The following is a 14966-nucleotide window of genomic DNA, read 5'->3' as shown; positions in this document are numbered from 1 at the left end:
TCTGGGAAGGTTTTCCACTAGATGCAGGAACATTGCTGCTATAACAGCCTCCACTCCTCTGGGAAGGCTTTCCACTAGATGTTGGAACATTGCTGCTATAACAGCCTCCACTCTTCTGGGAAGGCTTTCCACTAGACGATGGAATAATGCTGCTATAACAGCCTCCACTCTTCTGGGAAGGCTTTCCACTAGATGTTGGAACGTTGCTGCTATAACACCCTCCACTCTTCTGGGAAGGCTTTCCACTAGATGTTGGAACGTTGCTGCTATAACACCCTCCACTCTTCTGGGAAGGCTTTCCACTAGACGATGGAATAATGCTGCTATAACACCCTCCACTCTTCTGGGAAGGCTTTCCACTAGATGTTGGAACGTTGCTGCTATAACACCCTCCACTCTTCTGGGAAGGCTTTCCACTAGACGATGGAATAATGCTGCTATAACACCCTCCACTCTTCTGGGAAGGCTTTCCACTAGACGATGGAATAATGCTGCTATAACACCCTCCACTCTTCTGGGAAGGCTTTCCACTAGATGTTGGAACGTTGCTGCTATAACACCCTCCACTCTTCTGGGAAGGCTTTCCACTAGATGTTGGAACGTTGCTGCTATAACACCCTCCACTCTTCTGGGAAGGCTTTCCACTAGACGATGGAATAATGCTGCTATAACAGCCTCCACTCTTCTGGGAAGGCTTTCCACTAGACGATGGAATAATGCTGCTATAACAGCCTCCACTCTTCTGGGAAGGCTTTCCACTAGACGATGGAATAATGCTGCTATAACAGCCTCCACTCTTCTGGGAAGGCTTTCCACTAGACGATGGAATAATGCTGCTATAACAGCCTCCACTCTTCTGGGAAGGCTTTCCACTAGACGATGGAATAATGCTGCTATAACAGCCTCCACTCTTCTGGGAAGGCTTTCCACTAGACGATGGAATAATGCTGCTATAAACAGCCTCCACTCTTCTGGGAAGGCTTTCCACTAGACGATGGAATAATGCTGCTATAACAGCCTCCACTCTTCTGGGAAGGCGTTCCACTAGACGATGGAATAATGCTGCTATAACAGCCTCCACTCTTCTGGGAAGGCTTTCCACTAGACGATGGAATAATGCTGCTATAACAGCCTCCACTCTTCTGGGAAGGCTTTCCACTAGACGATGGAATAATGCTGCTATAACAGCCTCCACTCTTCTGGGAAGGCTTTCCACTAGACGATGGAATAATGCTGCTATAACAGCCTCCACTCTTCTGGGAAGGCTTTCCACTAGACGATGGAATAATGCTGCTATAACAGCCTCCACTCTTCTGGGAAGGCTTTCCACTAGACGATGGAATAATGCTGCTATAACAGCCTCCACTCTTCTGGGAAGGCTTTCCACTAGACGATGGAATAATGCTGCTATAAACAGCCTCCACTCTTCTGGGAAGGCTTTCCACTAGACGATGGAATAATGCTGCTATAACAGCCTCCACTCTTCTGGGAAGGCGTTCCACTAGACGATGGAATAATGCTGCTATAACAGCCTCCACTCTTCTGGGAAGGCGTTCCACTAGACGATGGAATAATGCTGCTATAACAGCCTCCACTCTTCTGGGATGGCTTTCCACTAGATGTTGGAACATTGCTGCTATAACAGCCTCCACTCTTCTGGGAAGGCTTTCCACTAGACGATGGAATAATGCTGCTATAACAGCCTCCACTCTTCTGGGAAGGCTTTCCACTAGACGATGGAATAATGCTGCTATAACAGCCTCCACTCTTCTGGGAAGGCTTTCCACTAGACGATGGAATAATGCTGCTATAACAGCCTCCACTCTTCTGGGAAGGCTTTCCACTAGACGATGGAATAATGCTGCTATAACAGCCTCCACTCTTCTGGGAAGGCTTTCCACTAGATGTTGGAACGTTGCTGCTATAACAGCCTCCACTCTTCTGGGAAGGCTTTCCACTAGATGTTGGAACGTTGCTGCTATAACAGCCTCCACTCTTCTGGGAAGGCGTTCCACTAGATGTTGGAACGTTGCTGCTATAACAGCCTCCACTCTTCTGGGAAGGCGTTCCACTAGATGTTGGAACATTGCTGCTATAACAGCCTCCACTCTTCTGGGAAGGCTTTCCACTAGATGTTGGAACATTGCTGCTATAACAGCCTCCACTCTTCTGGGAAGGCTTTCCACTAGATGTTGGAACATTGCTGCTATAACAGCCTCCACTCTTCTGGGAAGGTTTTCCACTAGATGCAGGAACATTGCTGCTATAACAGCCTCCACTCCTCTGGGAAGGCTTTCCACTAGATGTTGGAACATTGCTGCTATAACAGCCTCCACTCTTCTGGGAAGGCTTTCCACTAGACGATGGAATAATGCTGCTATAACAGCCTCCACTCTTCTGGGAAGGCTTTCCACTAGATGTTGGAACGTTGCTGCTATAACACCCTCCACTCTTCTGGGAAGGCTTTCCACTAGATGTTGGAACGTTGCTGCTATAACACCCTCCACTCTTCTGGGAAGGCTTTCCACTAGACGATGGAATAATGCTGCTATAACACCCTCCACTCTTCTGGGAAGGCTTTCCACTAGATGTTGGAACGTTGCTGCTATAACACCCTCCACTCTTCTGGGAAGGCTTTCCACTAGACGATGGAATAATGCTGCTATAACACCCTCCACTCTTCTGGGAAGGCTTTCCACTAGACGATGGAATAATGCTGCTATAACACCCTCCACTCTTCTGGGAAGGCTTTCCACTAGATGTTGGAACGTTGCTGCTATAACACCCTCCACTCTTCTGGGAAGGCTTTCCACTAGATGTTGGAACGTTGCTGCTATAACACCCTCCACTCTTCTGGGAAGGCTTTCCACTAGACGATGGAATAATGCTGCTATAACAGCCTCCACTCTTCTGGGAAGGCTTTCCACTAGACGATGGAATAATGCTGCTATAACAGCCTCCACTCTTCTGGGAAGGCTTTCCACTAGACGATGGAATAATGCTGCTATAACAGCCTCCACTCTTCTGGGAAGGCTTTCCACTAGACGATGGAATAATGCTGCTATAACAGCCTCCACTCTTCTGGGAAGGCTTTCCACTAGACGATGGAATAATGCTGCTATAACAGCCTCCACTCTTCTGGGAAGGCTTTCCACTAGATGTTGGAACGTTGCTGCTATAACAGCCTCCACTCTTCTGGGAAGGCTTTCCACTAGACGATGGAATAATGCTGCTATAAACAGCCTCCACTCTTCTGGGAAGGCTTTCCACTAGACGATGGAATAATGCTGCTATAACAGCCTCCACTCTTCTGGGAAGGCTTTCCACTAGACGATGGAATAATGCTGCTATAAACAGCCTCCACTCTTCTGGGAAGGCTTTCCACTAGACGATGGAATAATGCTGCTATAACAGCCTCCACTCTTCTGGGAAGGCGTTCCACTAGACGATGGAATAATGCTGCTATAACAGCCTCCACTCTTCTGGGAAGGCGTTCCACTAGACGATGGAATAATGCTGCTATAACAGCCTCCACTCTTCTGGGATGGCTTTCCACTAGATGTTGGAACATTGCTGCTATAACAGCCTCCACTCTTCTGGGAAGGCTTTCCACTAGACGATGGAATAATGCTGCTATAACAGCCTCCACTCTTCTGGGAAGGCTTTCCACTAGACGATGGAATAATGCTGCTATAACAGCCTCCACTCTTCTGGGAAGGCTTTCCACTAGACGATGGAATAATGCTGCTATAACAGCCTCCACTCTTCTGGGAAGGCTTTCCACTAGACGATGGAATAATGCTGCTATAACAGCCTCCACTCTTCTGGGAAGGCTTTCCACTAGATGTTGGAACGTTGCTGCTATAACAGCCTCCACTCTTCTGGGAAGGCTTTCCACTAGACGATGGAATAATGCTGCTATAACAGCCTCCACTCTTCTGGGAAGGCTTTCCACTAGATGTTGGAACGTTGCTGCTATAACAGCCTCCACTCTTCTGGGAAGGCGTTCCACTAGATGTTGGAACGTTGCTGCTATAACAGCCTCCACTCTTCTGGGAAGGCGTTCCACTAGATGTTGGAACATTGCTGCTATAACAGCCTCCACTCTTCTGGGAAGGCTTTCCACTAGATGTTGGAACATTGCTGCTATAACAGCCTCCACTCTTCTGGGAAGGCTTTCCACTAGATGTTGGAACATTACTGCTATAACAGCCTCCACTCTTCTGGGAAGGCTTTCCACTAGACGATGGAATAATGCTGCTATAACAGCCTCCACTCTTCTGGGAAGGCTTTCCACTAGACGATGGAATAATGCTGCTATAACAGCCTCCACTCTTCTGGGAAGGCTTTCCACTAGATGTTGGAACATTACTGCTATAACAGCCTCCACTCTTCTGGGAAGGCTTTCCACTAGATGTAGGAACATTGCTGCTATAACAGCCTCCACTCTTCTGGGAAGGCTTTCCACTAGATGTTGGAACATTACTGCTATAACAGCCTCCACTCTTCTGGGAAGGCTTTCCACTAGACGATGGAATAATGCTGCTATAACAGCCTCCACTCTTCTGGGAAGGCTTTCCACTAGACGATGGAATAATGCTGCTATAACAGCCTCCACTCTTCTGGGAAGGCTTTCCACTAGATGTTGGAACATTACTGCTATAACAGCCTCCACTCTTCTGGGAAGGCTTTCCACTAGATGTAGGAACATTGCTGCTATAACAGCCTCCACCCTCCTGGGAAGGCTTTCCACTAGATGTTGGAACATTACTGCTATAACAGCCTCCACTCTTCTGGGAAGGCTTTCCACTAGATGTAGGAACATTGCTGCTATAACAGCCTCCACCCTCCTGGGAAGGCTTTCCACTAGATGTTGGAACATTACTGCTATAACAGCCTCCACTCTTCTGGGAAGGCTTTCCACTGGATGTTGGAACATTGCTGCTATAACAGCCTCCACTCTTCTGGGAAGGCTTTCCACTAGATGTAGGAACATTGCTGCTATAACAGCCTCCACTCTCCTGGGAAGGCTTTCCACTAGATGTTGGAACATTACTGCTATAACAGCCTCCACTCTTCTGGGAAGGCTTTCCACTAGATGTTGGAACATTGCTGCTATAACAGCCTCCACTCTTCTGGGAAGGCTTTCCACTAGATGTAGGAACATTACTGCTATAACAGCCTCCACTCTTCTGGGAAGGTTTTCCACTAGACGATGGAATAATGCTGCTATAACAGCCTCCACTCTTCTGGGAAGGCGTTCCACTAGACGATGGAATAATGCTGCGGGGACTTGCTTCCATTCAGCCACATTAGTGAGGTCGGATCACAGTCGGCGTTCCAATTCATCCCAAAGGTGTTTGACGGGGTTCAGGTCAGGGCTCTGTTCAGGCCAGTCAAGTTTTTCCACACCAATTTCGACAAACCATTTCTGTATGGATCTCGCTTTGTGCACGGGGACATACTGAAACAGGAAAATGTTGCCTCAAAGTTGGAAGCACAGAATCGTCTAGAATGTCATGTAAGATTCCCCTTCACTGGAACTTAGGAGCCTGAATCATGAAAAACCAATAAGGCCTTTATGGTAGAGTGGCCACTCCTCAGTAAAAGGCCCATGACAGCCCACTTAGAGTTTTCCAAAAGGCACCTAAAGGACTCTCAGACCATGAGAAACACAATTCTCTGGTCTGATGACACCAAGATTGAAATCTTTGGCCTGAATGCCAAGAGTCATGTCTGGAGGAAACCTGGCAACATTTCTACAGTGAAGCATGGTGGTGGCAGCATCATGCTGTGGGGATGTTTTTCAGTGGCAGGGACTGGGAGACTAGTCAGGATCGAGGGAAAGATGAACGGAGCAAAGTACAAAGAGATCCTTTATGAAAACCTGCTCCAGAGCACTCAAGACCTCAGCCAAGACAACGCAGGAGTGGCTTCGGGACAAGTCTCTGAATGTCCTTGAGTGGCCCAGCCAGAGCCCGGACTTCAACCTGATAAAACATCTCTGGAGAGACCTGAAAATAGCTGCACAGCGACACTCCCCATCCAACCTGACAGAGCTTGAGAGGATCTGCAGAGAATAATGGGAGAAACTCTCCAAATACAGGTGTAAATTGTAATTATTTCGCCTCTATGGCCCATTTATTGCCTGACCTCCCTACTCTTCTACATTTGCACACACTGTTTCTATTGTTATTGACTGTATGTTTACTCCATGTGTAACTCTGTTTGTTGCACTGCTTTGCTTTATCTTGGCCAGGTTGTAAATGAGAACTTGTTCTCAACTAGCCTACCTGGTTAAATTAAAGTGAAATAAAATCATTAATAAGAGGATCTGCAAAGAAGAATGTGACAAAACTCCCCAAAAACAGGTGTGCCAAGCTTGTAGCGTCGTACCCAAGAAGACTAGAGGCTGTTATTGCTAGGTGCTTCAACAAAGTACTGAGTAAAGGGTCTGAATACTTATGTAAATATGATATTTAATTTGCTAAAATGTCTTAACCTGTTTTTTTTCTTCTTTATGTCATTATGAGTTATTGTGTGTAAATTTGTATGGGGGGGGGGGGGGGCAATTTAATCCATTTTAGAATTAGAATTTCCATTTTGAATTAATGTAACAAAATATGGAAAAAGTCTGGGCCTGAATACTTCCTGAAGGCATATTGCACTGTACATATTATCATCTATAGTATTATACCCATGTTTGTTGTGGTTTGTGTTTTAGAAGAGTGCAAATGGCAGATGTAGCTGCATTTCCATACAATTATTGAGGTGAATGATTCATCTCTGTGATCTATTGATTACACTAGAACAAATGTTCAATTTCTGTCTGTAGTGACCACTTGGTAAATGTTGACGCGTGACCAGGGCAATAAATTGCAATATCTGTACTGTGAGAAGCCTAAGACAGCGCTACAGGACGGACAGCTGATCGTCCTTCCAGTGGCAGACCATGTGCAACACCTGCCCAGGATTGGTAAATCTGAACATCACACCTGCGGGACAGGTACAGGATGGCAACAACAACTGCCCAAGTTAAACCAGGACTGCACAATCCCTCCATCGGTGCTCAGACCGCAATAGGCTGAGAGAGGCTGGACTGAGGGATTGTTGTAAGGCAGGTCCTCACCAGACATCACCTGCAACATTGTCGCCTATGGGCACAAACCCAAGGTTGCTGGACCAGACAGGACTGGCAAAAAGTGGTCTTCACTGAAGAGTCACGGTTGTGTCTCACCAGGGGTGATGGTCGGATTCCCATTTACTGTCAAATAAATGAGCGTTATACCGAGGCCTGTACTCTGGAGCAGGATCGATTTGGAGGTGGAGGGTCCGTCATGGTCTGGGGCGGTGTGTCACAGCATCATCGAACTGAGCTTGTTGTAATTACAGGGAAGACATCCTCCTCCCTAATGTGGTACCCTTCCTGCAGGCTCATCCTGACATGAACCTCCAACATGACAATTTCACCAGCCATACTGCTCGTTCGGTGCGTGATTTCCTGCAAGACAGGAATGTCGGTGTTCTGCCATGGCCAGCGAAGAGCCCAGATCTCAATCCCATTGAGCACGTCTGGGACCTGTTGGATCGGAGGGTGAGGACTAGGGCCGTTCCCCCCAGAAATGTCAGGGAACTTGCAGGTGCCTTGGTGGAAGAGTGAGGTAACATCTCACAGCAAGAACTGGCAAATCTTGTGCAGTCCATGAGGAGGAGATGCACTGCAGTACTTAATGCAGCTGGTGGCCACACCAGATACTGACTTGATTTTGACCCCCCCTTTGTTCAGGGACACATTATTCCATTTCTGTTAGTCACATGTCTGTGGAACTTGTTCAGTTTATGTCTCAGTTGTTGAATCTTGTTCTGTTCATACAAATATTTACACATGTTAAGTTTGCTGAAAATAAATGCAGTTGACAGTGAGAGGACATTTATTTATTTTTGCTAAGTTTGTGTGTGTGTGTGTGTGTGTGTGTGTGTGTGTGTGTGTGTGTATAGGGACTCATTTTTATGTATTGGCCTTCAAAATATCGTGACTTATTTTAGCATGATTTATTGATTTTGATATTAGTGAAAATGAGTTTGTCCTGGCTAGTCAGAGCAAACATAGCTGGCCAGTACAGCCTGATACCAGTGAGTTTGTCCTGGCTAGTCAGAGCAAACGTAGCTAGCCAATACAGCCTGATACCAGTGAGTTTGTCCTGGCGAGTCAGAGCAAACGTAGCTAGCCAATACAGCCTGATACCAGTGAGTTTGTCCTGGCTAGTCAGAGCAAACGTAGCTGGCCAGTACAGCCTGATACCAGTGAGTTTGTCCTGGCTAGTCAGAGCAAATGTAGCTGGCCAGTACAGCCTGATAACAGTGAGTTTGTCCTGGCTAGTCAGAGCAAACGTAGCTGGCCAGTACAGCCTGATACCAGTGAGTTTGTCCTGGCTAGTCAGAGTAAACGTAGCTGGCCAGTACAGCCTGCGTAGTGCTGGTGGTGTAGGCCTAGTTAAGCATGTTAGTGCAACGGTATCTTCTAAATCAGAGAGGAGTAGGTGAAGCATGAATGTTAGCTAGCTACATGAAGTAAGAAAACATGTAATGTAACATCAAATTTGGGTCCCCTGGAAACACTGACCAACACTTTGGTTCCCACCCTATTAATAATTCCTCTCTGGCTTAATCATTCGTTGTTATGTCAAACAACAACAACGCATTCAAGATGCTGCCCACTGTATTCCAACTATAGAATTAGGATCATCATATTTCCATGATTCCACCAGTTAACTAGGCCTAGAGATTTTCCCATCATGCACAGTGTGAAAATGAAAACGATAAAAGTCAGGAAATGCAGACATTTATGAAAATGCTCAAGTTGTATTGAACAGTATGAAACAATCAAATCCCATTAAAAAACACTATAATATATGTTGCCACGCTAGGGTCATGAAATACTCCAAAACATAAAATACTCCAAAACGTGAAATACTCAACATAAAATACAACATATGGTGATCATATTGCCTGGCCCTACCTACCTACCTACCTACCATCCATCCATCCATCCATCCATCCATCCATCCATCCACCCATCCACCCCATCCATCCATCCATCCACCCCATCCATCCATCCCATCCATCCATCCACCCCACCCACCCATCCCATCCATCCACCCCATCCATCCATCCCATCCATCCACCCCATCCATCCATCCATCCACCCACCCATCCATCCATCCACCCATCCACCCAATCCATCCATCCACCCATCCACCCACCCATCCATCCATCCATCCACCCACCCATCCATCCATCCATCCACCCACCCATCCATCCATCCATCCATCCCATCCATCCACCCCATCCATCCATCCACCCCATCCATCCATCCACCCCATCCATCCATCCATCCATCCACCCCATCCATCCATCCACCCCATCCACCCACCCACCCATCCACCCACCCACCCATCCATCCATCAATCATCCCATCCATCCATCCATCCCATCCATCCATCCACCCCATCCATCCACCCATCCATCATCCCATCCATCCATCCATCCCATCCATCCATCCACCCCATCCATCCACCCATCCATCATCCCATCCATCCATCCACCCACCCCATCCATCCACCCACCCATCCATCCATCCATCGTAACAGTAACTGTCTTGTCCTTTTTAAACATGCAGTATTTCAGAACCTGATGATGCTCTGTGTGATACTCTCTCTTCCAGGTGTGTGGTGTGCTTTAGTGACTTCGAGTGTCGGCAGCTGCTGAGGGTATTACCCTGCAACCACGAGTTCCACGCCAAGTGTGTCGACAAATGGTTAAAGGTAAGCCCATTCCATCCCATCGTTAAGTCTACGGTGACGTCTCAAATGGCACCCTATTCCCTGTATAGTGCACTACTTTTAACCAGGGTGGCACCCTATTCCCTATATAGTGCACTACTTTTAACCAGGATGGCACCCTATTCCCTATATAGTGCACTACTTTTAACCAGGGTGGCACCCTATTCCCTATATAGTGCACTACTTTAGACCAGGGTGGCACCCTATTCCCTATATAGTACACTACGTTTGACCAGGGTGGCACCCTATTCCCTATATATATAAAAGTAGTGCACTATATAGGGTAGGGTATATACCAGGGTGCCACCCTGGTCAAACGTAGTGCACTATATAGGGAATAGGGTGCCACCCTGGTTAAAAGTAGTGCACTATATATAATAATGTGTGTGTGTAGGGCATAGGGCTCCGGTCAAAAGCAGTGTACTAACACCTCCTTTTTGTTCCCTTTATCTTCCTTCCAGACTAATCGCACTTGTCCAATTTGCCGGGCGGACGCGTCAGAGGTGCACCGCGAGGTGGAGTGACTGATACCCAGGCTTTGAGATCTTTGATTGGAAAGCAGCACAAAACGAAACCCACTGGAGCCTGTCTGTCTTAGCGCCTGCCTCGGCCTCAACCTGCCCGGGGCCTTCTGCCACCTACCCTGCCTGCTTCCTGCGGCCTCCTGCCACCACTCCTGCCTGCTTCCTGCGGCCTCCTGCCACCTACCCTGCCTGCGGCCTCCTGCCACCTACCCTGCCTGCGGCCTCCTGCCTGCTTCCTGCGGCCTCCTGCCACCACTCCTGCCTGCTTCCTGCGGCCTCCTGCCTGCGGCCTCCTGCCACCACTCCTGCCTGCTTCCTGCGGCCTCCTGCCACCTACCCTGCCTGCTTCCTGCGGCCTCCTGCCACCACTCCTGCCTGCTTCCTGCGGCCTCCTGCCACCACTCCTGCCTGCTTCCTGCGGCCCCCTGCCACCACTCCTGCCTGCTTCCTGCGGCCTCCTGCCACCACTCCTGCCTGCTTCCTGCGGTCTCCTGCCACCACTCCTGCCTGCTTCCTGCGGTCTCCTGCCACCACTCCTGCCTGCTTCCTGCGGCCCCCTGCCACCACTCCTGCCTGCTTCCTGCGGCCTCCTGCCACCACTCCTGCCTGCTTCCTGCGGCCTCCTGCCACCACTCCTGCCTGCTTCCTGCGGTCTCCTGCCACCACTCCTGCCTGCGTCCTGCGTCCCCCACCACCACCTATCCTGCCTGCGTCCCCCCCCCCCCCCCCCCTATCACCACTCCTGCCCCACTTCAACAACAATAAGCAATCTAAGATTGTATGTTTGGAGCTCCTTCCCCCCGGTCGTTCCTCTGCTGTGTCTGATGAAAAGCTCCAGCCTACCATAGCCTCATAGCCACAGAGTTGTCCAGTCAGTCTGCCTGCCTGGGATAGCCATTGATCCACCACCTCGATCTGCTCCTCTGCCTGCGCCAGTGTTGCGGATTCCAAAGATGTGACCTACCATATGTTGTTATCATCGTAGGGCTTTTACGTTTACAAGGTTTTTCCTTTTTCGTTACCTTGTGGCTTTTGGTTAGTTCTTTGTGACAGATGGGCGTTGGAGCTGCCTGCATGGGAGATGGTGATGACAAGAGGGGTGGGGTGAGGGCCTGGTGGAGCGGAGAGAGGAGTCACACATCGTTCGATCAGCAGACCAGTAATGGGAAAGCCTCAACATGGTTAAAACTGTAGACCATGTAGACCGTTCCACTGGCTGACTGACCGTCATAGTACTGTAGGAGACGAGACCATTCCACTGGCTGACTGACCGTCATAGTACTGTAGGAGACGAGACCATTCCACTGGCTGACTGACCGTCATAGTACTGTAGGAGACTAGACCATTCCACTGGCTGACTGACCGTCATAGTACTGTAGGAGACGAGACCGTTCCACTGGCTGACTGACCGTCATAGTACTGTAGGAGACGAGACCATTCCACTGGCTGACTGACCGTCATAGTACTGTAGGAGACGAGACCATTCCACTGGCTGACTGACCGTCATAGTACTGTAGGAGACTAGACCATTCCACTGGCTGACTGACCGTCATAGTACTGTAGGAGACGAGACCGTTCCACTGGCTGACTGACCGTCATAGTACTGTAGGAGACGAGACCATTCCACTGGCTGACTGACCGTCATAGTACTGTAGGAGACGAGACCATTCCACTGGCTGACTGACCGTCATAGTACTGTAGGAGACGAGACCATTCCACTGGCTGACTGACCGTCATAGTACTGTAGGAGACGAGACCATTCCACTGGCTGACTGACCGTCATAGTACTGTAGGAGACGAGACCATTCCACTGGCTGACTGACCGTCATAGTACTGTAGGAGACGAGACCATTCCACTGGCTGACTGACCGTCATAGTACTGTAGGAGACGAGACCATTCCACTGGCTGACTGACCGTCATAGTACTGTAGGAGACTAGACCGTTCCACTGGCTGACTGACCGTCATAGTACTGTAGGAGACGAGACCGTTCCACTGGCTGACTGACCGTCATAGTACTGTAGGAGACGAGACCATTCCACTGGCTGACTGACCGTCATAGTACTGTAGGAGACGAGACCATTCCACTGGCTGATTGACCGTCATAGTACTGTAGGAGACTAGACCATTCCACTGGCTGACTGACCGTCATAGTACTGTAGGAGACGAGACCGTTCCACTGGCTGACTGACCGTCATAGTACTGTAGGAGACGAGACCATTCCACTGGCTGACTGACCGTCATAGTACTGTAGGAGACTAGACCATTCCACTGGCTGACTGACCGTCATAGTACTGTAGGAGACGAGACCGTTCCACTGGCTGACTGACCGTCATAGTACTGTAGGAGACGAGACCATTCCACTGGCTGACTGACCGTCATAGTACTGTAGGAGACGAGACCATTCCACTGGCTGACTGACCGTCATAGTACTGTAGGAGACGAGACCATTCCACTGGCTGACTGACCGTCATAGTACTGTAGGAGACGAGACCATTCCACTGGCTGACTGACCGTCATAGTACTGTAGGAGACGAGACCGTTCCACTGGCTGACTGACCGTCATAGTACTGTAGGAGACGAGACCATTCCACTGGCTGACTGACCGTCATAGTACTGTAGGAGACGAGACCATTCCACTGGCTGACTGACCGTCATAGTACTGTAGGAGACTAGACCGTTCCACTGGCTGACTGACCGTCATAGTACTGTAGGAGACGAGACCGTTCCACTGGCTGACTGACCGTCATAGTACTGTAGGAGACGAGACCATTCCACTGGCTGACTGACCGTCATAGTACTGTAGGAGACTAGACCATTCCACTGGCTGACTGACCGTCATAGTACTGTAGGAGACGAGACCATTCCACTGGCTGACTGACCGTCATAGTACTGTAGGAGACGAGACCATTCCACTGGCTGACTGACCGTCATAGTACTGTAGGAGACGAGACCATTCCACTGGCTGACTGACCGTCATAGTATTGTAGGAGACGAGACCATTCCACTGGCTGACTGACCGTCATAGTACTGTAGGAGACGAGACCATTCCACTGGCTGACTGACCGTCATAGTACTGTAGGAGACGAGACCATTCCACTGGCTGACTGACCGTCATAGTACTGTAGGAGACGAGACCGTTCCACTGGCTTGGAGGAGAAGCCTGGCTGACTGACCGTCATAGTACTGTAGGAGACTAGACCATTCCACTGGCTGACTGACCGTCATCGTACTGTAGGAGACGAGACCATTCCACTGGCTGACTGACCGTCATAGTACTGTAGGAGACGAGACCATTCCACTGGCTGACTGACCGTCATAGTACTGTAGGAGACGAGACCATTCCACTGGCTGACTGACCGTCATAGTATTGTAGGAGACGAGACCATTCCACTGGCTGACTGACCGTCATAGTACTGTAGGAGACGAGACCATTCCACTGGCTGACTGACCGTCATAGTATTGTAGGAGACGAGACCATTCCACTGGCTGACTGACCTTCATAGTACTGTAGGAGACGAGACCGTTCCACTGGCTGACTGACCGTCATAGTACTGTAGGAGACGAGACCATTCCACTGGCTGACTGACCGTCATAGTACTGTAGGAGACGAGACCATTCCACTGGCTGACTGACCGTCATAGTATTGTAGGAGACGAGACCATTCCACTGGCTGACTGACCGTCATAGTACTGTAGGAGACGAGACCATTCCACTGGCTGACTGACCGTCATAGTACTGTAGGAGACGAGACCATTCCACTGGCTGACTGACCGTCATAGTACTGTAGGAGACGAGACCATTCCACTGGCTGACTGACCGTCATAGTACTGTAGGAGACTAGACCATTCCACTGGCTGACTGACCGTCATAGTACTGTAGGAGACGAGACCATTCCACTGGCTGACTGACCGTCATAGTATTGTAGGAGACTAGACCATTCCACTGGCTGACTGACCGTCATAGTACTGTAGGAGACTAGACCATTCCACTGGCTGACTGACCGTCATAGTACTGTAGGAGACGAGACCATTCCACTGGCTGACTGACCGTCATAGTATTGTAGAAGACGAGACCATTCCACTGGCTGACTGACCGTCATAGTACTGTAGGAGACTAGACCATTCCACTGGCTGACTGACCGTCATAGTACTGTAGGAGACTAGACCATTCCACTGGCTGACTGACCGTCATAGTACTGTAGGAGACGAGACCATTCCACTGGCTGACTGACCGTCATAGTACTGTAGGAGACGAGACCATTCCACTGGCTGACTGACCGTCATAGTACTGTAGGAGACGAGACCATTCCACTGGCTGACTGACCGTCATAGTACTGTAGGAGACGAGACCATTCCACTGGCTGACTGACCGTCATAGTACTGTAGGAGACGAGACCATTCCACTGGCTGACTGACCGTCATAGATGCATGTTTGTGTAGGTGACTGATGGGTTAAAGTGACCTGTTAATAATATATGTTTTGCAATAATGTATTGATGATTTCAATAGTTTGTTCCGTTTGTTTGTGTTCTTTTCCAATCTGCTAATGCTATTGTGAAAGTGTGACTTGCTGTGGTTAAAATTAGCCTCATCTGGCAC

The 14966-nt window shown here is 49.1% G+C and overlaps 2 protein-coding genes across 7 annotated transcripts in view; one reads left to right on the top strand and one right to left on the bottom strand.

Annotated features, from left to right (window-relative positions):
• The window catches only part of LOC110504518 (RING finger protein 44), a 69290-nt gene extending 58696 nt beyond the window's left edge, over window positions 1-10594 (top strand). For all 6 annotated transcript variants that reach the window (XM_036970246.1, XM_036970243.1, XM_036970244.1 and 3 more), the window contains 2 exons: window positions 9725-9824; window positions 10304-10594. In XM_036970246.1, coding sequence (XP_036826141.1) covers window positions 9725-9824; window positions 10304-10366 — 163 coding nt within the window. In that variant the 3' untranslated portion in view covers window positions 10367-10594. The remainder of the gene's footprint in view (window positions 1-9724; window positions 9825-10303) is intronic.
• Window positions 10595-10699: 105 nt separating this feature from the next.
• Window positions 10700-11597, bottom strand: LOC118945991 (circumsporozoite protein-like). The gene is made up of 3 exons (XM_036969658.1): window positions 11592-11597; window positions 11389-11478; window positions 10700-11116 (listed from the first exon to the last, which is right to left on the bottom strand). Exons 1-3 carry the CDS (start codon window positions 11595-11597, stop codon window positions 10700-10702), a joined length of 513 nt encoding a protein of 170 aa, XP_036825553.1.
• Between the last annotated feature and the right edge of the window lie 3369 nt (window positions 11598-14966).

Source organism: Oncorhynchus mykiss, chromosome 31 (assembly GCF_013265735.2).
Source record: "Oncorhynchus mykiss isolate Arlee chromosome 31, USDA_OmykA_1.1, whole genome shotgun sequence".
NCBI classification, from domain to species: domain Eukaryota; kingdom Metazoa; phylum Chordata; class Actinopteri; order Salmoniformes; family Salmonidae; genus Oncorhynchus; species Oncorhynchus mykiss.
This window is presented reverse-complemented; position numbering and strand designations above follow the sequence as displayed.

Bases quoted from the DNA above. Each gene is read 5' to 3' on its own strand.
- LOC118945991 (XM_036969658.1), bottom strand. The intron at 11,117-11,388 runs GTAACGAAAAAG...TTGTTGTTGAAG, and splicing joins AACTAACCAAAAGCCACAAG to TGGGGCAGGAGTGGTGATAG.